The 24,837-nt window shown below is 39.6% G+C and overlaps 1 protein-coding gene across 12 annotated transcripts in view; it reads right to left on the bottom strand.

Annotated features, from left to right (window-relative positions):
- Window positions 1-24,837, bottom strand: part of neo1a (neogenin 1a) — a 117,789-nt gene that overhangs the window by 74,902 nt on the left and 18,050 nt on the right. For all 12 annotated transcript variants that reach the window (XM_049718384.2, XM_049718386.2, XM_049718375.2 and 9 more), the window contains exon 2: window positions 3,212-3,535. In XM_049718384.2, the coding sequence (XP_049574341.1) occupies window positions 3,212-3,535 (324 nt within the window). The remainder of the gene's footprint in view (window positions 1-3,211; window positions 3,536-24,837) is intronic.

Raw genomic sequence — 24,837 nt, 5'->3', positions numbered from 1 at the left:
CCCAAACCTCCCCCTTGAAGGAAGTCTGTGTGCAGGTCCATGATATCTGACTGTAGTCACACAAGGTAAACCAAACAATAGAAGCCACATAACAAAGCACAAAGACAATGGCTATTTCATCACAACCTTTTCCCAAGTCACATCACTATTACAATTTGGTTCTTGATTCCACTAAGAAATACAAATGTATTATTCGCTGCTATGAAGCACAATAAAAACACACATTCAAAATAAGAAGTCCCTCAGAATATACATATGAAGACGATGAGATAATGCCAGATTCACAAAGAAAGCAACTGTAAAATGATCACAGCATATAATTCCAAGATGCGCATAACCTGCCCTATTTTAAAACAAAATAACATTGACAAAATGATTAAATGCACGACTATGCATTATATGATGCTGTATAATTTTTGTGCTGATACAACAGTATCTATAGTCCACCTTACAAGTCAATTAGGTGCGACGATACACCTCAATGCTGAGTTACAATTCATACAATACCTGCTTTTATGGAAAAAGAAAACGGACTGGAGAATGCTATATATAGTTTTGCTCTTAAATCAGATTAATTAGATGAGCGTTGATTGGGCAGAAGGGAAAACAGTGAAGCGCAATTAGTATTAATTTAGTCAGTGTAAATGAGCATTGACTGCAGAACCCTGTGGAGGTGTGGCAATGATGGTGCTAACACGCAAGTAAGTCCCACGTCTCCTGGCAATCCATCCCAGATATTACCCTGATATTTGTCAGATAAGCTCTGTGCCACGCCAGCCATCCGTGACTTGTTCGGTCATTACATCCAAGAGGTCACGCCCACGCCACCCTCTGCCTGCACCATCATTCCTGGATCTGATGTGACCTAATGGCCCGCACTCACGACTCTGCAATTAACGTTTTTTACAGGCCACTTGCCCGCCAGCAGCAGGTCTATCACCAACAGCCACGTTTGTGCAAAATATTTAAAGTCAAACCATAAATGTAGTACGTGTGTGAACGTTGCTGAATCAAGCTGACGGATGCTCCACTCTTGAAGTAGAAAGTGATTGCATCTAACGCCCAGTTATGGTTGACCCCTTGGCTATGAGGCTGTCTGACAGCAGTGCTCATCTCAAGTTCCCCATTTGCATTATATTTCCACAGACCTGAGAGCTAATGGGAGCGCTGAAACAATTTGTTTAGTGGCTGTGAAGACCCCACATGATTTTAGAGATATATGTTGTTCTGAGTCAATTGGATGATTATTTTGTCTTGCACAAGGTGAGTAGGAAAAACAACGTTGAGACCAAATCATTGTTAGTGTTTATCCAATGAAGAACAATGTTGTTGTTTTTTTAATAATAGCCTGCAGCCTGATGGACCGCTCTGATACCGGGTTACCTCTTTATCCTTCAGTGACAAAAGTGCTGTCGGTTTAAATAAAAATCTTTAGGATGATTATCGCAACTAATAGTAAAATATCCAAATTGAATACACACCTTGAATACAACCAAGATTCTACTACAGTATAGGCCCTGCAACTGGCATCTCTTGAGTATCTTTAAACCTGCCAGCATTGTGGCAAGAGGAAAGCACAGTAAATGCATTGCTGGGCTGCAAATTGAATTTCAGGGCACGACTTGACTCGAGAAACCTAAAAATCCCATGTCACTCACTGTTCTCACACTGAGAAAGGTGACATTGGAATAGAAGAAATAGAAAAGACAAATCAGAATCTTTTTCAAGCATGTAGCATCCATAAAAGCAATGCATTCAGGTTTTTGTTGTGTGGCCTGACAACACACTTCAAGGACAAGAAATCAATTACTACAACCAAAGAAAGCAATTAGAAAGCATTTTCCCATCAACAAAGGAGCACACATTAGAAGCATAGTAGCAGATGATACTTAAATGAAGAGCGAATTGCCGACATTCAGAGGAAAGAAAAACTACCTTTTTTTCAAAGAGAAGGAATTCAATTTCTATTTGGGTTGAACAATTATTGAATTCAAATCGATTGCATGCAGTAGAATGCCATTTCCAGAACTTAGAAAAGGAACAAAAATGCTTCAGTTCAGTGGGTGGGTAGGTTTGATCGCATTTATCTATATTTTGAAATAGTGTCAAAATGAGTTCAGTGTTAAGGTGCAATTTACGTGTTTACATACAATTTTTTCATGAAACATGAAAAGTTGAAGTGATAACGCCACCGATATTGTGAAAGTCTGCTACTTCTGGGTTCTGACTTTTATTTACTCCATACTTGTTTGGTAGAGTTCTGTGAAGTTGTCATAATGAAGGCTTAAAAGACTGCTAGTCAAAGTGTTTGGTAAAGTAAGAACAAATTGAAGTAGATAAAATCTTTCATACCTGGTTCATATGCCTTTATTTTAGCGTAAGTCTAACCAAGTATATGACATAAACATTCAAAACATCCATGTATTGTATAATGAATCTGTTGTTGTTGTTTTGTTGTATAGATTAATTTATTGCTTGTGTTTGTTAAAAATTACTGGTACACGTAAAGAGGACCTTGAACAAATTCATATTGAATTGCAATGACACACCCACAATGCAATTAGATTATTTTTCAAAATGATTCAGTCAAATTTCTATTCACAAATTTTGAAAATGTAATCCTAATTTATTGCAGTGAGTTGTACTTTTGGCTAGTGCATTGAAATCCAATGTGATTATTCTATTATTTGCAGATTTTGGTCATGATGTCCACTTTCTTTTTTCTTTTTACATTAAGTCCACGATAATTGTGGGGCTGTAGATGCAGAAAAGATTATTTATTTAGCAGTTTCGGACTAATATATATATATTTTTTTTAAATCAGTCAATCAATTGTTAGGTTTTCTTTTCATGTAGTCATCAAAATAATTTAAAAAGTACTTTAATAATAGTGTTTCAAGTGGAGCACAAGAAGTACTCAGTTTGCCAAGAGGAGTTTAAGGGGAAAAAAACACCAGCTAATTAAAAACATTTAGCTTTATAATTACTAAATGCCAATACAAAACCTGCTCACAAGCAACAAGCAGAATCTGCTCTTAAAATCAATGTTCAAGTGCCAGGTTAAACAAATCTCAATTTTAACGAGTCAGAAGATCTATTCACACATGTAATGGTTATTGGTGCAACGAGGTTACCAGTACTGAAATTGAAAAAAAAAAAAAAAAGTATAACTTCCTACATATTAGTGCTAACCCCCCAACCCCCCCCTCACCTGCAACATAGAGGTGCGCTGTGCCACTAGAAATGGATCCTAGGTTTTCAATGGTGGCCACACATTGGTAAGTGCCCTCATCAGGTTTGTTGTGCTTTGAGTGAACCACATGGGTGAAGAGGAGGGAGCCGTCAGGGAGTATGCGCCGTCTCTCATCCGAAACCAGGCTCATGAAGGTGCCATCTTTCTTCCACTCTATGCGTGCTGGTACGGCTGCATCACTGTGTACGGAACAGTTGAGCTGTGCAGAGTTACCCCGAATAGCCACTGTGTCTCGGGGCTCCACCGTGAACCGGAATGGGTTGAAAGGCTGTGCTGCTGATGCTGGAGGGGGAAAAAAAAAAACAAGGGAGAAGATTGTAAGTTGGATTCCAACCACCACATCGCATACTTTGTCATATGATACAATATCTGCTGTGAATACAACATAGTCACAAAATTATTCATAATACACACAAACACTGTATCTAAATGTCTTTGGTATTATTGTACAATTTGGATTTATACTGTTTTTGGTGGGTCTTGGGAAATAAACTGTGCAAGTCATGAGAAAATTACTGCTTGCTAAAAAAAATGTAAAAAAGAAACCTTGGAAGTACATGACTGGTAAAACACTAAACGTTACATTCTCAGAGAAAAGCATACGGACACTTTTCATTATGAAACCACAAACCCCATTGAAATTGAATAGAAGAGCCTGATAAATATAACCCAGACTCGCCTCCCTGGCAAGTTAATATCGCGCCTATGAGCGGAGAGTGCAGTGAAGTTGTAGAGACGGTGGGGCGCAATTGCAATTTCCTTTTCTCGCCTATAGACGTTAACATCGTATTGAAATAGATAGTGCAAAGCCAGACTAAGTGCAATTGTTTTGCATTTGTACTCATCCATTATTCAGGCCCCAGCACCTAAGAGTCATACGGTGGTATTGGTTAGACAAATAACAGCAATTGCCATTTCTGCAGGGATGGGGAGCGGTGGAAAATAATTAAGGGGGTGGAGGTATTTTAATAATGCAGTGAATGGAGTGAAATAGGAGGCGGAATGTTAAACACAGTTTAAACTATGCCTGCTCTCTTCCAAAGAAATGGCTTGTCTCCAAGAGCAAGTAAGGGAGAGAGAGGAAGGATAGAGCTACTAGCGATGTCAGCGGTTGAGCAATATAACTTCTCGGAGGTAAGTCCTCTACCTTGCGGCGTCAACTCCCTTGTGAGCACCAAAGAGAGAAGGCTTGTAATGTGGGCGCCATTACCAAGCAATATCAATACGTAATGCGCTTATCTTGAACGCTCAACTAGAGAAAAATTGCGACAGAAAATGACTGAGTTGATTTATATTTTTTCAATTGCCAGGCAACTCAGTTTAAACACTAAGCTGTGCAATCATTTCGATGCTCATTCAGCATGAGGGTGTTAAAGTGCCCCCATTCTATCTAAAGGAGTGATTTTATTTCCAACAGTGGTGCCATAGCATACTAAATAGCGTGTGGAGGAATTTTTTCAAACTCACTTAATTTTTCCAAAAATGTATGCATACGTATTAACTAGAAGAACATTTTTGTTCATCTATCAATGCCAGCGACGACATGACAGGCAGAATAATGAAATGCTCTATTAGATGGCGGAAGTGAGAAAAACCTGCATTATCCATCTGTTGCCATTCATACAACAGAATAACTCACAGCTTCCTGAAAGGTGAGTTTAATCAAACCGGCTCAGATTTCACACAAATCAATTTGTGACAAGATCAGTTAATTAACAGTTAACAGTTGAAATTATATCTGCACTTCAATTTATTTTCAATTCCAACCAAGCCTAAATCTCAAGTGGGTCTTAGTTGTATTTTGCAGTTTTTTTAAAAAATGTATTACAAACTAATGCTAATTCAGTGATTTTTGGAGGTCTTATATTAAACATAAAATCTAAATAGCAGCATGACTGTTCTGCCTTTTGTCAGAAATAAACAAGCGATCACTCTAAAATGATGTGTCATCGCTTTAATGAAAATTTTTGTGTATGTAAAATGATGGTGGTATTGGGCATCCTTACCTTATCCCTTAAACATATTTGTCAAAGCAGATATTCTTCAGCAACCGCAAGTTAGAGTAATTTTAAAGGGGACACTTTGAGGAATAGACTTTTTAATCGCTTCCATACAAATTGAGAGCCATCAAGGGAAAAATTAATCAACTAATGTAAATATTTTATTAAGTTCTGAAAATGTGTCTGAAGTGTCTAATTTACATGTGCATCTAAAAGTATATTAGATGCAGTATCATTTTTTCCGTACATCCATTATCTAAACCACTTTATCCTCAGATAATGCACCTCACAACTAAATAAAATGTGAGTAAGACCTTCTAACACACATACAACGCATGTTAGTAGCCAAAGGAGTAAGACAACGTCGAGGCCACCGAATTAGTACCGTATTTTCCGCACTATAAAGTGCACCTAAAAACCTCCAATTTTCTCAAAAGCCGACAGTGCGCCTTATAATCCGGTGCGCTTTATATATGGACCAATAATGAGCCACTACGGCAGGTGTGTCCAAATATATGGACTTATATATGGACAAAGTTTTAAAATGGGCCATTCATTGACGGTGCGCCTTATATATGGACAAAGTTTTAAAATGGGCCATTCATTGAAGGTGCGCCTTATAATCCAGTGCGCCTTATAGTGCGGAATATATGGTACACAAATTTCCCTTTTTTTCAGACTATAGGATTTACCAACATATTATTATGACCTCTTTGTTTTAGCCTCAAGCATTTCTGACTTTCAAACTTCTATAAAGAGAGCTATCTCTGGGTGAGTTTACTGAGGCTATGTTGGAATTACCATGATACAGTGGCCACTTATAGAAAGTGCATATGGAGAATTACTGTATGTCCAGTCTAATACGTGAGGTGTTTTGAATAGTCTCAAATGGTTTGAGGGAACAGAGCATCGGCTTGCCTCTGAAAGTGAGGAAACACCACAACAGGCAACCAGTGAGAACGAGGGAGCAGAGAGCATGAGGCTAGAAAATGAGGTTGTCTACTTGATAAGTATGGGCTGTTACTTCTGTCCCAAATCCACTTTGCTCTGTCATTAAAGGTTTTCAGGAGCTCAGCTTAAGGTGATGCCATGATATTCTATACTGTGCTCTCAAGCTGAGGCAATATTATTAAGCATAAACCCATGTTGGAAAATAACAGAGCAAAAGTACATTGGTGCATAACTCATCCAAGCATCTCCATGAAACAGGCAAGAGCCATCCTTGTGGAAAAACACTGAAAAGGATAGCGATAAAGAGTCTGCTCGAACAAAGACCTTGTTTTGTTCCATCAGTGGCTCAGCAGGAAACCTCTTCCCTTACTGAGACACTGTCTGAGAGCAACCATATTGACTACCCTTCTTATTGAGCCACTCTTTAGACAGAACGTTCAAAACCAGTTGGTTTTACTGCAAAGGAGCCCCCTGTGTGACTGGGAGGGAGGGACAAAGGCAAGGGCAATCTTGGTAAAACACTTCTCAAACACACAAAGCCAGTGAAGAATTGGAATTGCAATTTAAAAGTCTGAGCAGCAATACAGTACAGGTCTGGTTGCTTTGAAATACACTGCGGGCACTTTTTTTTTTTTTGGAGTGTGGCCGAAGACATGAACAAACTGTGACTTGCTTGAATGTCGCCACACGACTCACATTAGTCTTCACAGAGTCAAAAATAACTGTGCAAGTGAGGACAGACTGATCTAACAACTGAAGAGGAAGCTTGACTTTTCTTCCACTTGTCTCACTTACCATTCTATTTTTTTGCTATGGGAGAGATGTTTTAAGTTGCAAAACAGAACGCCAATAAAGTCAATACAACCAAGTTACTTCAGAGAGATGCATGGTTGGGAGGTGTGTCAAGTTTGGCTGTCTATCTGATTTAAATATTTAAATCATATTTGTTAGATAACCTGTTAATGTGATAATCAGCACGGTTTTCTCTCCTCTCACTCCCTGCTGCCCCCTCCACCGCGTAGGCTGGATCACACCAAAGAACGAGACGCGTCAAGAGGCATCGCCGCGGTCGAGCTCATGTCAAGGGACTGGTTTTGTTCTCCCACTTACAGGATTGATAAACAAACGCTTCCGAGATATTACTGGAAATCGGTTCCCGAAAAGAACCGCTTTTTAATTCCCACCCCTGCCAGGTAACCACACACAAAAATGACAATTATGTGGTTAAGCCTTATCTGTGTCACACAACATGACCCATTTAATAAATATTTGGAGCAAAACTGAACAGATACCTCCACAAATGGAAGAATGCACAGAAAGATGGATTTCCTAGTAGTTGATCGAGATCCGGGAGGTATTACACAGTGGGGAAAGCTCTAACCTGCTGTGGATGTGATAATTAACCGGCAGCGACTGAGGCTCGGATTCGCCCTCTTATTAGACTTCCCCCCATGGGCCCACAGTGAAGGAGCAACCCACTGAGACAGCAATGCAGACCAACACAGATGCTGAGGACACTTTTCTTTGCTAATTTAAGAAAAACAGTTTTACATTACGACTGAATTTCAGTCAACCACTGATAACTGAATATTCCACACCGATTTCATAATAGACACATTGCGTATAGGCCCAAAGCACCGCAGCAGCATTCTAAAGAGACAGAATTTGTTTCTGAATAATTCAGGAAACTAGAAAAAAATCTCCAGTTTTCCCCCAGTCCTGTGATTATCCAAGTCTGTAATGATTTCATCCATCTGGGGACAAGCTACCGGATCTACGTATGGACATGACCAGGAAGTAGTCGGCAGACTGGGCAGATTGAGCAGAGTTCCTCCTCTCTGTGAACACCACCAAATGAGATAGTCATCTGAGACAGGAACTCACATTCATCTTTCGCCCTACCAGTTGCACCACCCTCAGTCCTCCACCGCCACCACGAGACTAAAGAAACGTCTATGGATTTGGAAAATATACCCAATAGTGTTCTCTAGCCCACTGGTTCTTGCAACCATTTTCACTCATCAAATCACAAAAGAAATCAATAAACTTCAGAATTCCCTTCACATTTAAACGTAGCAAATTATAAGCATTGGATTCTTAAATCAATATTTCCCCCCAGTTTGGCCTTGTCCGGAAAAGGAATAGTCAGACTCCAGTCGCCTTAAACCACAATTTCATTTTGGTTGAATAATCCTATTAATCTGCATTTAGCCTGGAATTCATGTTGCCCTCTCTCGAGGACACAGACACAAAACACTTTTTATAAAATCATGAGCTGGAAAGGCATTGTGGAATTTTATGCCTGTTGCCCCAATTGTGCGTTGAGGTTTATGTAAACAGCTGAGAGAAAAAACAGAAGAAACTGTTGTCCCTGTCTGCACGTGGAAGGCCGTAGACGTAAAGATGAGTTGATTCACTCTTTCTGAAAGCAATGTGAAGGAACTCTGTTCTTTTGGGATATTTTGCCGTGCATAAACAGCTTCAAAGTGCTTGATGGGGAGGTGCTGATAAAAGAGGAGCAAGTATCTGCATGCTCGCAGCCTTTGGGAGAAAATCATTTAACACTGTCATACAAGAGATCAAAGTCAGCTAGATTATTCTGGGAGGGAGACTTAATGACTGTTTTACCTGAAATCGAACATGACTCTGAAGAGGGAGCAACAGCAATGTCTATACTCTTATTAATTTATACAAACATAGTTGCTCCATCAGAGCACAGACACAGCTTGGTAACTTTTCCATTACACATAAGGCACAGCTCATTAATGTCATGACACATAGATACAAAACATCCAGTAGATAAGACATTCAGGTGATAACAGAACAAATGTCTGCTTTTTTTCCTGGTTCACACAACTTGCTGCAGACGAAAAGCTAACAAGTCGTTAACATTTTTTATCCCCCCCCCCCCCCCCCCCCATTTTCTCTATGATCGGAAAACTGAAAATCAGAAAATGGGTTATTATCTGTTTATTTTAGTTTTTGAAACAAATATGAACAAATATTTTTCATGCTGTTTTGTATTTGAAAATGAATGAACAAGTGATACAAGGACTCGGGTACCGTACAGAATATGCATGTTGTTTTTAATGAGTTATTTGAACTGCCATCAACTAGTTGTGCTCATGTTGCTGGTAAAGTTAAGATTATTTTAGAAGCAAACTACTATGGTGGAATGCATTACAAACAGAATTAACTGCCCAGGTCTATAGCCAACCACAAAACAGACAAACTGCCCAAAAGGGCTCAATGCAGACGGTGGTGGAGCTCAAGTCTCAACTGTTTTATATATTCAGATCTGCCTTGCTGAATGGTTATCAGTGAGTTTACAGTGTGTGACAATCCTCTCAGAATGACACCCTCCTTCCTCTGGGCATGCTTTTCCATTCAGGAGATCTGCAAGCTTGCCCACATCTGTTCAATCATTACACTGCTTTGTTTGCACTTTTGTGCCACCACATGGATTTCTTTTTCTCGTCTTCACGCTCCAACAGCGAGTGTGAGGCCGGCGCCAGTCTCTGCTTGTGTAACTACACAAACAAAGGATACTGGGGGATGTAGTAAAGTGGGTGGCAAATATGGAGGGTAAAGTGCTGCAAAAAGATCACCTTTGAAAGGAGCTGCATCATTTCGTATCCTCATAAAACAGCGATGGGCACACACATTTTGTCATACATGCCCAAAAAACTTTCAGCTCAGAGGCAGGCCAATCATCATTAGGTTTGCAACTAAGTTCAGCATTTTGCAAGAAACGATTTATAGTCTACAATCCTCTTTTGAAAACCAGACCTGGAAAGCTCTTTGACAGTAGAAGTCACACCATTTGGCTCAGAAACTCTGACAAGCTTTCAAAAGATGCTGCAAATGAATACCGTATAACTAAGAATAAAGCTGTTTAATCAATATCTCTGTGGCAGTGTGGGTCAAAACTGCTCATTTGTATCGTTCAACAGTGGCATTTGCAAGACTGCACTCATTTGCTTGTGCAAGTGTTATTAATGTGACAATTAATTGCATAACAATGTAATACAAACTATTTTTGCCGATACAGACTGTTTACATTTTCAATGTCTATGTTTCAACTAACTTTTCTTAACAGGTTACAAAAACCTCTTGCAGTACTGCTTGAAGATTTCCGAATGAAAGAAAAATGGAGCGATTACGCCATATTATTGTATCATATCAATTTGGCAGTGCCCTAACCACAAAACATTCCTATCTCAGCAATTACTGGAACGCTTCAGTCACTTAGTTAGATAACCCTATTTCCTGAACACCGACGGCTTGATCGTGTGATGATATCGTGAGCATGTGATTTTGTGTGCGCGGAGAGATCGAGGGCATCACGAGGAATCCCCTCTCTCTCTCTCTTTCATCATTCTATCTGCATGTGTTCCTCTCACAATGGAAACACACATCGGGCGGCGCATGAGCACTTGACACAAACATGTCCTGTGGCAGATTTGATCAGAGTGCAGCTGGCGTGCCGTCTTATCATTCGGCCAAGGTGTGTAAACAGTCTGTTGCTGAACATAACAGCCTGTAAATGTTTACTGTATTTCAAGAGCGGACGTAACCTCCGCAGAGCAATACAGTCCGACAGCCAATTCTCCTGTAAACAGCAGCAAGTATTTGGAGGTGGCTTTTATTTTCAATTGGCTCAAATGAGGCATTCAAACATGGCTTACCAGCCGCTAAATACAAAGCTCTCCTGTCAGTCTTAACTGTAAAGTTTCCATTAAAAGGGCATCAATAAAAGATTATGTATTTAATATACTGCGTACAACCTTACTTATTATAGTTGCCATAAATAATGCACCGGAGGGGTGTCAGATGGGGCTGCGTAATGCTGAGGTCACATTTTTCTGGCATGTTGAAATTCTTTCACAAATAGATGAGTGACACATTTTTGGGACAATGGGCTTGGAAATGATGACGAATTGGTTGCACATTTTTCGTTATTTGACCATCCCTCTCTCCGATGCAACTGTGTTTTCCCCTTCTTTGTTTCTCCCTACAAGCCTGATGTATAATGAGGAGCGCTGCCTTAAATGCGTGTCGGCGAGACGAGCCAAGCTGCCAAGCAAATAAGTGGCTGAGCGGCGGAGGCTGATGAGCAGTAATGATTTGTGTGCAGTTCAGTCTTTCCCCTTGAGGGTTTCATGCACATCCCACCCGTCCACCCTGAACACCACACCGACTTAAGAGGGCAAGATGGCCCCAAATGTGCCTAATCCTGAACACAGAAAACTAACGATCCGGCGTTTGTGTGTGTGTTTTCAAAATAGTGTTCAGCAGAACACAAAACGAGCATCAATATGCAAGAATCTGTATTTGTGTCTGTGGTGCGGGATATGTGTTTTACTAAGGCAGAAATAAGCATATGTTAAAAGGATATCAATTTGAGCAGAACATGTTAACATTATTGCCACAATATTGCATTTCCAGCTATCATTAGACCTTTGATTTCAGCCAAACCAAAACCCTTTATATTGAATAGTAAGGTATGGTAGCCCATCCGCTTGATGGAACCATATGCAAGTGCAAACAAAGAAAACCCATTTACATCCCTACGGCAGTCACTAGTGTAATTTTTTTTCTTGATCAAACAATTAACCTTATTGGCTGGGAGGAGTGATCCCTCGGTATGGTAGGTGTTAAGCTCTTAGAAAACAAACCATACATGATTAGTCACCAGAAATAGTTTCCATACTTAATCGTCTCTCTTAAGCAGAGTGGTTCTTGCAGGTCACTCGTCCTCCTGAGTGTTTGCTTCAATTATTAATGCTGCCCTTGAAGGTTGTTTAGCCAAAAGGCGAGGCGGTAGTACCAAGTACGCACAGGCAACTTCAGTCCTTGTTTACATGCTTGTGAGGATTATGACCGAGTGCTCGCCAACTAATCAACCACAGTGCTGTCAATCAGACATTGTTGCTATGGTTATACTCGGTCAGATTTAATAAACAGTACATAGGTGTCCTGAATATAAAGACATAACGGCCAGGAATCCACAGCAGCAATCTAATACAAGTAGTAGATTGTAAATTCCTGGTTGTGTAAAGGCTCTTTAAAAGTGCTCAGGGTGAGACTAGCTGTGGTGCAGCGATATGGAATTAGCATAGAGAATAATTATCTTCAAAAGCAGCGACAAATACACACTGCCAGCCAAAAGTAAACACATTTTTAAAAAGCACATCCAAAAGAGGAAGGTATTCCCTTCCAAGGTGTCATGGTACATCGAGAAATCTTTGGATGGCAAAAAGAAATGGCAGCTTGCCTAAATCCACAATTGGAGTGGACCCTGATTTTCAAATATGGGAAAAAAATGGCCCAAATCCACAATTGGAGTGGATCCTGATTTTCAAATGTTATGAATGAATATGCCTTCATCAGTTATGAGTTGCAATTATATGTGTGACACTACTGGCACTAATTCTCTATTTGAAAAAGATACACGCTGCTTAAAAATGGGATCGGTCCAGAAAATTGGGTAAATGTGACCCAAGTTTGGGTTATTCTGCAAAAAAACAACCCCAAACAAAAAATTAATACAAAAAAATGGCTTATTTTGTGCAAACTGACATAACTTCCTGGGTTGGTCCATTTTTAACCCAAATTGGGGTGTTTTTGACTCCACAGTTTTTCAAGTGTACTTAACAGGAAGTGCACTTCATTACTCTTCGGTAAAGCACCGTGTAAAGTTTGCCTTTGCCATCGCTACAATTACAAATGCTTTTACTGTATTGCACACAAGTTTCATGTTTCCACTTAAAACACAAATTTAACCCATCAGTTAAGACATACGTACATTTAACGAACTACAGGTAACAAACAAACTCAAATTGTTTTGGAAAAGAATGCTGCACAGCCGAAGAGTCAGTTTGACATTACAATTATCAAAGTATAGTACACTTTATGATCTTTGTGTTGCTACTTAACTTTTATGGATTTGTGGTAAGCTGTGATTTTAATGCACCGATTATTTATTTATTTTACTAAAACGTTGAAACTGGAACAGCAAAGTAGCTTTATTTTGAAATTATTCGACTTATTTCCGAGCTGACAGTATAGGTTGAAGTCTGCAGGTAGAGGATTGAGATGTAAGCAAGGGGGAGTGACAGGTGAGATCAGCAACTAAGACTCTTTCCTGTGAGTTTAGTGTGGAAGAATTTGACACTAATCTGTGTTCACGCAGTGGTACTTGTCAAAAACAAGTTGGGTAGTTGGAATTATATTTTGGGTATTCTCATTTAATGTAGCGACACGGTCTCTGTTATTGGCGCTCTATTATTGTAACAATACTATATTAAAGTATCTTGGTGGGTTGGTCGTTACTCCACTCACGAGTAAACTAAAGGAATAGTCAGTTGAGTTAACGGTGCGCAAACAAAAATGATCAAGCACTCAAAGAAGTTGGCGTATTGGCTCCAGAAAGTTTGTTTATACGGCTTCATTCGACCGATGACATGATACTGAGTTAACTCCAACTCTTTCACTAAAATCCCCCTTACAAGCACTTCGTCTTGCAGAAGAAAAGTGAAACAATGAGAGTAATCTGTCAAAATGATGTGTGTTTGTTGTAATGCTGTGCATTAGGGGATATAGCAAGTGAATGTTTTACTGATAGCTTCATCCATCCTGAGCACAGGCAACACAAAGGTAATGGAAGAGCCATTCTGAGGTGGATTATGGGAATGGGAGTCAAAGCAAACATTGCTACCGTTCAGGCCTCTTTGTACTTGTCGGGGCGGAGTAGATTTGGGAGTTTTTACTTTAGCTTTTGAACAAGTGAAAAGGCGACTAATAAAAACTGTGCCTGCGAGAGCAAAGGGACACAGAATGGATGATGCATTTAATTGTATTGCCTATCAAGAAGGCGGCATCGTAGGTGGTATATGCACATCGCACACCGCCGCCTCCAAGCTAGCTTGCTTTGCAGTGGCAGCAACAAGCTGCATGATGCATATTCGTGGTGGCAAATTACAATGGAACGGTGCCGGAGAAGGCCCCATTATGTCATCACAGCATGTGACTAAACGGACCAATCACGAAAGATGATCCGTATAGCATTTGAACCGCAGCAACAATTTTGCAGAGGTGCTGCACGACCCAATGCTTGGGTCATGAGATGCAACGCGAGATGCGGCTATTGTTACCCGTGCAAATATAAATAGGCCTTTACTCTGCATGAAAACTGTATTACAACACAAGACCTTGAAACTCTGTAAAAGAATACCAAGGCAAATATCTGCGAAAATCACCTTGAGGCTTAGAGTTGTCATCTTCAGTTTCCACTCTTTTGACTATGCCACATTTCCTGTCACATGAACCTGTTTGTACATGCCATTGGGGATGGGATAATTAGATCAATTTTTGTAGTGATCTGTGAAAGCAATGGCAATTGTGCATCACTGCCACTAAATTTTTAACACAAAGCCAGAAAAAATGAAAACACAACTTTAATGAAGGGTTGCTGTGAGTTCGAATACTGTTTTTTTTTTTTCCACTTTCTACAGGAGGAGCATCTGTCGTGTTGAAAGGCAGAGGTGATAATTGGCCTTGGCTCTTTTGATGTGCAAACAATACCATCGTCTGTTTAAAGGCTGGCCTGCCCTGACCAGCAACGGCGGTCCTAACATTGCCAAAATACTGCTATTATCGAATTTCATCCACTAATGAGAAGCTACAAAAATCCCAAATAAAAGGTGCAAAGGTGCTCCTATATTTAGGATCTTTACAAGTTCAAAGATACCTCAATAGGAGGTCCATAGATGTTTGACATCTCAGCAAGAATGGTATATACGTATACTCCCAATACGGATAAGAAAAGCTGGTCCAGAGGAGGTCATCGAGTCCATATTAAAGGCTTGATGAAAGACTCAGTTGATGTTCTGAAGTGTACAGCTTGTCAAGACAGCAGGGGGACAAAGAAATAGGGCTGTCTGGGTCCATGTGCTCACACCCTAGAGGCCCAGCCAATGTTCTTGCTCTCATACACAGCCAACATGGTATTTCCTGCAAAATGTAGGGGGCAGGGCACTGGGCACACCACATGATGTATTTTGGTCATATGGCTTTAGTCTTCTCAGCTTACCCACTTTGGAATATTTTTTCTTTCAACTTTCACCCAAGATAATCTTTCTGGGTTGTAATGTGTTATGGTGTTTACAGTTTTTATGTTAAGAGTTAAGTAGTCGGTCTGGGTGCTTATGGAAAGACAAATCATCACCACTATACACACATAGTAACTGATATTGAAACTACAATTCATAAGCACGATTTTTCATTGATTTCAAAACTTAGTATTTATTCAACTACTAAAACTCAACTTTGAAATTAACTTTAAAGAATGGCAAGACGATAAATAAGAAGCAAGTCAAATAAGAATATTTTAAAAATAATGACAAAAAATAATTATTAAATATTAATATCAATGAATATTATATGTTAATATTAATCAGTAAAGCTATCTTACAACTCCGGGTACCTTAGTGCCATGTGGACACATTTGTGGTTGTGATGTTTTGTTGATAGCAAGCACCTTCATGGTCAAAGAAGGTACCAATCACAGCTTAAATAAATATTTTTATGTCAAGTATTTTATGTCAATACAACACTGACATTCAAATTTTGTCTTCTTGCCCCCGTTCTTTCCGTGAAACAAGAAGCAGAAACATTCTGGCACACTTTGTAAAATAAGACTTCTTGTCTTGACAAAACACGCATTCCCTCACCCTCTCTGATCCCATGCAGGCTAGCAAGTTACAACTAGAACCTGATAACAACTTGATGTGTGATTGCCTTCAGCAACAAAACAAAGCTGCTAAAAATATCCAATGTCTTATCTGAAGACAAAAAAACTAAGGCTTTGTACACAAATAAGGATTTTTCAAATGTCAAAAGATTTGTTTTTACCTGTATCACAAACATTAAGATAAAAATATCATCAATCAAATTCAAAATTAATATTCAAGGTCGTTGGCCGCAAACAGTTTTGGACACTTATCAGGAATAATCCAATCTTAACACACCTTAGACCAAAAGAAAATCTTATATAAAAATCTTGCAAGACATTAGATGGTCAGGTGTTTGACCTTCCTGGTCGGAAAATAGCAAAAACAGCCTGATTTTTAATTGAGTTCTACTCAAGGATATCCAGTGTAAAATTTGCTCACGAGTCACAATTGTTCATTGCATGACCCAACACTGCCAAAGAAACGAATCAAATATTAACAGAGATTAATAGTCAGGCAGAAATCCAATGTTCTATTTTATTCTATTGTATTCAATTAGCCTTGAATGCACCCTGGGTGCAGAAACAGCAAAATCGACCACTTGATGGTTATCGCCAGTATGATGGGCCAATCACACAGGTCCAGATTGCAAATGTGGCACTTCTAAGGGGGTAGGGGAGTGGCGCTCTTGTATTGTTGTAGGAATCAAATAGCGTTGCTATAGCGACCCTCGGTCAGTGGCTGCCTCTATGCAGTAACCAGAGAATGGAGACCCCCTTGGGTTCACCTTCCTCCCCCTCTTGCCGCCAGTGTGTTTATTGGAGGTCACAGGTATCCAATTGCTGTAAGGCAATGGTCAAAAAGTCACCGTCGGAAAAAAAAAATCTGATCCCCTTTAAGTTCTAAGCCCTTGTCGTAGATAAAGTGCAGTCCAGATTTCAAACATGCATTCAAATACAAAAAGCCAAAACCGGAGCTGAAGCTTGTTGATAGACATTTAGGGGACAGAGGCACGACAGAAAGGGGAGAAGGAAGGACAAGTCCCAAACCTCCAGTCAACACAAAATAAGCAGTTGGCTGTTTTCAAATGTCTATGTGCGCGTGCACTCCCACACTCTCACAGCACACAGGTAGTATTGTCTACAGCATGGGGCGCTGCTGGAAACGAGCCAGCTCAGCCAGTCACTGGGCGAGTCCTGCTCCAGTCCACTGGCTTTACCACGCTAGACTCAACAGATCGCTCCAGCTCTTTAATTCTTTCCTATTCATCAGTACTGCCATCACAATTCATGTTTAATGCTGTGACAGGGGTCCCACATGTTGATATAACACAGCAAATAGTGCACTTCTTATTTTTACAAACATCACAGATGACTGCATGATTTGTGTTGATGTCCCCCATGGTGATTTGAAAAAAAAAAAAGAAAAGAAAGACGCTTGATTTTAGGGACCCCAGCTAAGACTGCTGGCTAACCACGGAGACCATCCCAAAGGAGTTGCACTGCATCCTTTGATTCCAGGGACTGTAGAAACGTCTCTTCTTTAAGGTGTACCTTCAAAGGCCTTTTGTTCCTTTGTGGCAATGTTAGGTCGGTTAAAAAAAAAAAAAAAAAAAAGACCGTCCTTACACTGGGGAAATATAACGATGGTGCAGAGACAAAAACACACTCGAGGAAACGGAGTGGTTAAGCTCTTTGGACAGAACAATGTCCTGATAGTCTAAAAATATACTTTTGTTTTTACCTATATGAAACTCTTACGGTAATTAAATGAATGTCAGTTCACCAGGGCAAATAAGATTATATAGGGCAACATTGATTAGCTATGAAATTATAATGCCAGAAAACCATAAATAATTAGGTCAATCATCAGGGCTCAGTGTCGGTTTAAAATTTTCAGCGGGACATAAATTGCCACATGAATGCTCAAGATGTTTGCTAATGTGCTCCATTAGAGGAAGACAAACAATTCTCTCTTTGACTAAAGAGGCCAGACTGAGACGGCTTGGATGTGTGCGGAGGAGGGACAGTGGCTATATTCGTAAAAGGATGCTGGAAATGGAGCTGCCAGCTAGAAGGAAGGATGAAGACCCAAGAAGAGATTTCTGGAAGACTTGAAAATATAGTAGCTGGAGTTACAGCAGAAGAAATATGGTGTGATGCAGAAGGATGGTACAAAAAGATAATACGCTTTAAATAATTTATAATATTGAAACAAACATTTGACACAAAGATACATCATTTCACTGGGGAAAAAAGTCATTTGAAGTGAGATTCTTTCCTTTGTTTTAATTACATATTTCTTGGCATGAATCTTTCTCCAAGAGCAAGAAAAATAGAAGGTGCTTGAAAGAAAGTTCACCATTTTATCTCACCAATGTATAACAAGCAAAAGCATGTTGACTCCCCCAAAACGGACTTTTGCATTTCTCACATTAACTGTATAGCCCAGGTGCAACATAAACAGTGGAGTACAAGTTTTACAACTATTTTTAAAGGTTTCATGCTATTTCCTCCCATTGCTGAATCATCAAACCAACCATGAATTTGTTGAACACATCTCATAAATCTAGCCACAAAAACACATTCGTCTGTCGCCATATACAGTGTAAAAATACATAAAGCATCTTTACAGGGCTAATTCCATGTTGACTAAGTGAAAGACCGTGACAAATGTGTGAATCGCAACATTTGCCAACGGGACCATATGTGCTCTTCTTTTCTGTCACAATAAGGATGCAGAATGAAGAAGACAGCAAGCATGGATCGGATTTACATAGCGCCACAGCCGAGTCACAGTGAGTGTTCAACTTTCAATTACAACAGCCCAGTGTGGGTTGTTGGGCCTCGTACATCAATTGACTTCTTTCACCGCGTAACTGTGATAGATTGGTAGGTCAATGTGTAGTGGCAGCGTGCATCTCACAAGGGCAGTTCTTTGAGCAAGCAGTAAACAAAAAAAGAATATAAAATTTGGAGTCAAGAGTGAAAATTGATCATGAAAAACTTGGATGGCTGCAACTCTCTAGTCTAGATTAATCGACAACTGATTGTTTTATCAAATTAATCGATCATCATTGATTTAATCAATTAACTGTGCAGAGACATTGTTTTATTTGAAACTGCCCATATACTTTGAATTTCAGTCCCTGAACGCTCTATTTTTGTAGTCCACAATGAAAGCAGATAATGTTATTTTGTGTTGAATCAAAATAAAACATTTGCAACATCTGGTTTTATTTGGAAAACAATGATCAGAGTTTTTGTATATATATATATTTTTTTTTTACACATAATCCCAACTAGTAACATAATCTGAATTAAATGTATGTATGCTTTTTGTTTTGTTTTTACAGCCCTGGTTGATTGTTTTGCTTGATGCTCACTTCGAATGGCAAAATTTACCTGTGGCAATAATTTATTTCCTCAAATTCAGTCAATGTAAATGGCTTTCTATTCAGTTTGGCATTAAGAAAGAAACTTTATCCCTCTCTCCTCTACTTGGCGGGGTCTTCTCTGTTCTCTACCTCTGTTGGTCTTTTTTTTTTTGGACAGATCTTAACTGTCACATTAGTTTTGTTACCCTGCTTGCGTGCAATTAAATTCCATTACATTTTCATTATTAGGTTTGACAAAAAGCAGTACATATAAAGTGGTGACAAAAACAGATCTGAATTTAAAGGAACTAAAATAATGGCGAGTGAAACGCCAACGTTTGAAAACAGCTCTCAAAATGGTTGTCATTGTAAACACTCAACAAGTAAGTTACAATGGATTTAAAATGTCTGCACAGCCCAGTTCTAAAGCAAGAACGTATGAAATACATATTTACAGACTGTCACATTGATTTATGAATGGTGGAACACAGATCTTTTGTTGCCTGTGTGCACTTTAAGATTATGATCTAAAAAACCCTTCTCGGGCTACATGCACATTTACTGTGACCAGGGACGTGCATTATTCACATAACTCAAATTCTCGACCCAAATATACGCCGTGTAACCTCCTAAAAATACACTTCTGCATCGACTCCCAGTAAAAAGTTTGAACATGTTTTCAATAACATGACAAAGTGTGTACAGACTTTTGACTGGTAGTGCAAAGCCCTATAGACATATTTAAGTAGCATGCTTGTGGTACAGGCCCAGCATGCAACAACAGAGTTTTCATTCATTTTCATAGCCTGGATTTCTGAAGATTTAAAGAGAGCCTATTTTGCACATTCACGGTCATACAAAATAAGAAAAAAAAATGCTCTACAATACAATTAAGTCCTCGACAAAAAAATGCATACTCAGTTTTCTCTACTTAGCACCGTCCAAGGCTTTTGTAGTGTTTACCTCTTTTGTAAGGCAGTCTATATTCACTACTGGGAAAGGAGAGGCTCAGCTATCCCATTCTATCTTGCAATAGCAGAGTGTGGAAAGCACCCAATGCAACCATGAATGCCCCTAACCCCCATTACACCAGTAAAGGATGTGTTACCCTGCTTGGCAATGACACCTCAGACACCCCATGTAGCTCCCTGCCATGAAATCTGCTTGTCTGCTAGGTTTGCAGACCAAGAATATCCCACCATGCAGACACACTTATCATTTCCCTTCCCCCTCCTGTTGCTGAGAATTTCCAATTCCCCATGCATGATCATTTGCATCTCATTATCTAGGGAAAACTAACACTTTATGTGGCTGTGTGTCTGGTTTACAGAGACTCATTTATGTGCTAATAAGCAAATTGCTCATGGATGCTCAGTGTACAGGCATGCCTGTCTGTGTCAATGGGGGTTAAAGAACCCGCTGGACCTATAATCACAATACAGATGCCTTATCCTGGCTAAAAAAGATCAATCATTCACCTGGGGATACTCTTTGTATTTTCATAAGAGCTATTGTGCAACTGTGACACAGTACTGCAAGTATAAATTAGACATAGAGCCAAAACACCATACTTGAATTAACGACACAGACATGCATGCAATTACAGAAGGTGCTACAGGTATACAATAAGCGCCAAGAATAACAGGAAAACATGGATGTCTGTGTTAAAATATTGTGTCATATACACTTCTACCAATGCGGGTTGGTAAAGCACGTTAAGCAATGCATTTTGCGGTTGCCGCAAGCAAACTAGCACACCAGGTTTTACTCTCGACAATAGAGAAAAAAATGAATTCGAATGGCGTGTCGGAGAGATAATCTATCCTATGCACAAATTATGACACCCGACCAGCTTCCCGGAACCGTCCTTTTGTTGACAGAGGTCATCGTGTCATTCGGGATTCGACCTGACAAGCACAGCAAATCACCGCGACGGTGGTAAGTGTCAAGAGGAAGTGGGTTTGTTTGCTTATTATAGAGCTAGAGCGAGCTAGGTGGGAGGGAGATTCCGAGGATTGACTGATGGGGAAATATTGAGCAGTAGTGACTGGGAGTAACAAGTCCAAATAGCATCCAACCAAAAGCATCAACCAAGATGATTCCAAAACTTCCTGATAGTTTCAGAAGTGTTGAAAGGGAAATGGCATCTCTACCGTGAGGTAGTGAAGTGGCACAGTGAGGTCACCTTGCTAATACCTTAAGATGTGCCGCAGACTGTTTGCACAAGCCTTCTTGGCGGCAGTCAGTAGCTATGTGCTTAAGCACGGGGGCCATAGATTTCATTGTCACCATGCAGTCGGGAGCTCTATGTTCCATTTGCTGTGATGTATTAACTACAAATCTCCTCAAATACTCTTCCAACCTTACTTTAAAGCAGCAGATACCAAGACAAAACAGGACTGCTCATTTGCTTCTGCCAAGGTGTCTTTGTCTCCAGTGATACACTGATAGCACAGACCCCAGTGCAAGTCACTGGGGGCAAGCCGAGTGGTAAAAAAAACCCGATGGGACTATTCTGCAATCTCAGCGGAGAGGCTAATTACTCTACAAGAGTGTCAAGTCATTTGAATGCTTCTGATGGAGCAGTAAGAGTGTTAAGTCATTCAAATGGTCCTGATAGAGCAGTAATGGCCATCATCATGGCCTTTTGCGCACAAAAAATTATGGCGGTGTTATAGTTTGAAGAGTAGTCTAAAATCAATGGTGACGCAAGCACAGATGAGCAGACTGGTTTCTGGAGATCGCTACTGCTCTTAAGTGTTATGGTACCCCTTTGCACAGTCAATTAACCGGATTCATTAAGCAGTTGATAAGTTTCACTCAGAATCAATTTGGTTCGTATCTCTCGTTCTGTTTGAAGCCAAATAAAACCCACGCATGAAAACCTGACACTAATCACATGTATATAAATGTTACGCTTTAGTTGGACATTTCATGGTTGAAGGCAAACCATTCAGTCTCATATTTCCTTGAACAATTCCTAGTAGTCAAATGCTTTTCGTCCAAAGTCTGGTCAATAATTTACTGTTGCCGTTATTTAATACATTTGAAATTGTGTTTTGAAATTGAGTATAAGAAAACAGTTTAATATAAGTAACATTATGTACAATACAATGTCTGAGAAATTACAAGGTAATGCAATATCACCAAGATTTGAAGTGTCACATTACAGCAAATGCGGATTGAATACTAGCGCAATCTCTTTAGGCCATATTACTTTGTCATGGCTTAGAACAATCCTTTTTGAGGATTAAGTCAAGGCCAAATACCATGGCCTTTGAGAGCTGAGCTTCTCACTACTAAGGATGAACTGACTCCACTGAGGTCACATATAAACAGCAGCAGATGAAAGCCAATGCAATTTTTCTGAATCTTTCTTCCCACACTGACCTAATAGCATATGAACATCTCTGCAAGCAACAGGACAGACGACCAGCCTGATTGATTGTAAACTACGTAAGCCACTTTCACTTTCTGCCGTGCCAAATCCTGTTTTCCTTGAATAAAGAAGTAACAGAGTCACCTCAATAGCCCTTCCCCAGTAGCGTCCTCTATTTTAACTTTACATTACTGACGTGAGTAGGTAACACATTATAAGTAACACATTGTAATAAACTCTAGTTAAAGATGGGTTGTTTGATTGTTCAACCGGATTTTCTGTGACGAATTTAAAGGCGTTAGTTAATAAGAAGCCGTTTGCTGATTCGGAAACGAGGAAGTTCGCAGAAGTACCTCATCCACACAGTCACTCATTAGTCAAAGAGCGTGGTCGGACACAGTAGTAGAATAAGCGACTGCTTTATTCTCTCTTTCATCCAATTCATATAGCATCAAAATGATTTAATCAATCCGCCAGATATTATCATCTTCTCTTTTTTTTTTTTAAATATCAACAAACTTCATTGTGTGGATCCTTTGGCTGCCTAAAAACATGCCTTTCTAAAAAACAATACATTCTATACCACACGCTTTCAGGATTAACACAATACCCAAATTCTAGACCCCAACATTGCGTAAAATTGAAATGTAGGTGTACTATGTTCTATTTGCAGACATTACATGACCAAACCAAGAAAACGTGCGCTGCAACGGTCATTACTTGAGCCCGTAGGCGTTGTAATGTCAAAACAATCAAAACAATATAAATTAATTAGTTGCTTAATATTTAATGGCACAGCCTCACAACACAGACAGTCATCAAGTATTTAAGAATTTGGTTAAAAAAAAGTCCTTTCCTTCTTTCTTATCAACATCATCTTACATTCTTTTATGAATAGCAAACACCACATCCCTTATACTCTTTGTGACAAAGGCAATAGAGGACGAAGCAATGGGCATCCTATTTTCTGGCAACATATGACAGCAGACTTTGGAGCTTCAAGATGAATACATCATTTCAATATGTATTTGTTGGAAGGGGCAATTAGGTTTTGCAGCTTGAGGCTAATCAAATCCAAGACTATCTCTTCTTCTCCTCTAACCCTAACCCTCCTCTCTATTGGAAAGCACAGAGCAGGCAGGCGGTGACAACATGCTAAACATTAGTGGTTGCATTAGTTGCCACGTTAATTTTGAGCAGGTCCATGTCGAGAGTAGAGCAATATCTTTGTACGTGCAATATTAATTTTTGTGCTATGGGATTTGTAGCAGGTGCTGTGTGCAACCAGTAAAGTTCATGATTCTTTTTTTTTTTTTAAGGAGGATCTGCCCCTAAAATAGAATAAAATAAAAACATTTGTACTTCCTAAAAACAAAATGTCAAACGTGGAGACTGGACTTGTGTTGACTTGAAAATGGTGTTTCAATAAATTTGTTTGAGGACTTCTGTCAAAACTGTTGCAATATCTGTATTGCACCTCGTGTTTTTGTATTCGTCAGTAGAATTGAATGAAATCTAAATTCCCATAAATTCTGGGTGACTTGCTTGAATTTGGCTTTCAACTCGTGTAGCTGGGGCTTGTTTCTGAATTAAATAAGATATTGATCAGGAATTTGCACAAATAATCCCATCAATAAATCAAACAGTCATTACTTTCTGAATGATGTTATCAGGTAGACTGTGATCACATTTCCAGATAAACCCAATTCTGCTTGCTGGGAGCAACAGAGATAAAGACACAAAAGTGAGAGTGGGAAGAGTTTTGATATAAACTCATGTGAGAAAAGACATGTTGATTTTCTCCACCATTGCCCAGTGTGAGGAAGCATCTTCTACAGTGTCAATACTTTATATCCATTTGATTATCTGTCCCGTAGTGTACGGTACGTGTTGCCAACCCACATCTATGTGTATTGCCGTCACTAGTCAAAATCCCACCAATAACCCCCTCCCCACCATTACATACACTCACTCATGTTGAATTCCTAAGCGGGAGAGTCTGTCTGCCCTGCACCAAGGGAGTGAATTATTTATCATGGACTCTTTGCAGCGTGTCAGCAGCTCCGCAGGATGAAATGATATTAATGGAGCCCCATGGGCAAAGATGGGTAAGACGGAGGGAACGATAAAATTAGGGGGTAAAG

The sequence above is a fragment of the Syngnathus scovelli genome, chromosome 4, assembly GCF_024217435.2.
Source record: "Syngnathus scovelli strain Florida chromosome 4, RoL_Ssco_1.2, whole genome shotgun sequence".
NCBI lineage: Eukaryota > Metazoa > Chordata > Actinopteri > Syngnathiformes > Syngnathidae > Syngnathus > Syngnathus scovelli.
This window is presented reverse-complemented; position numbering and strand designations above follow the sequence as displayed.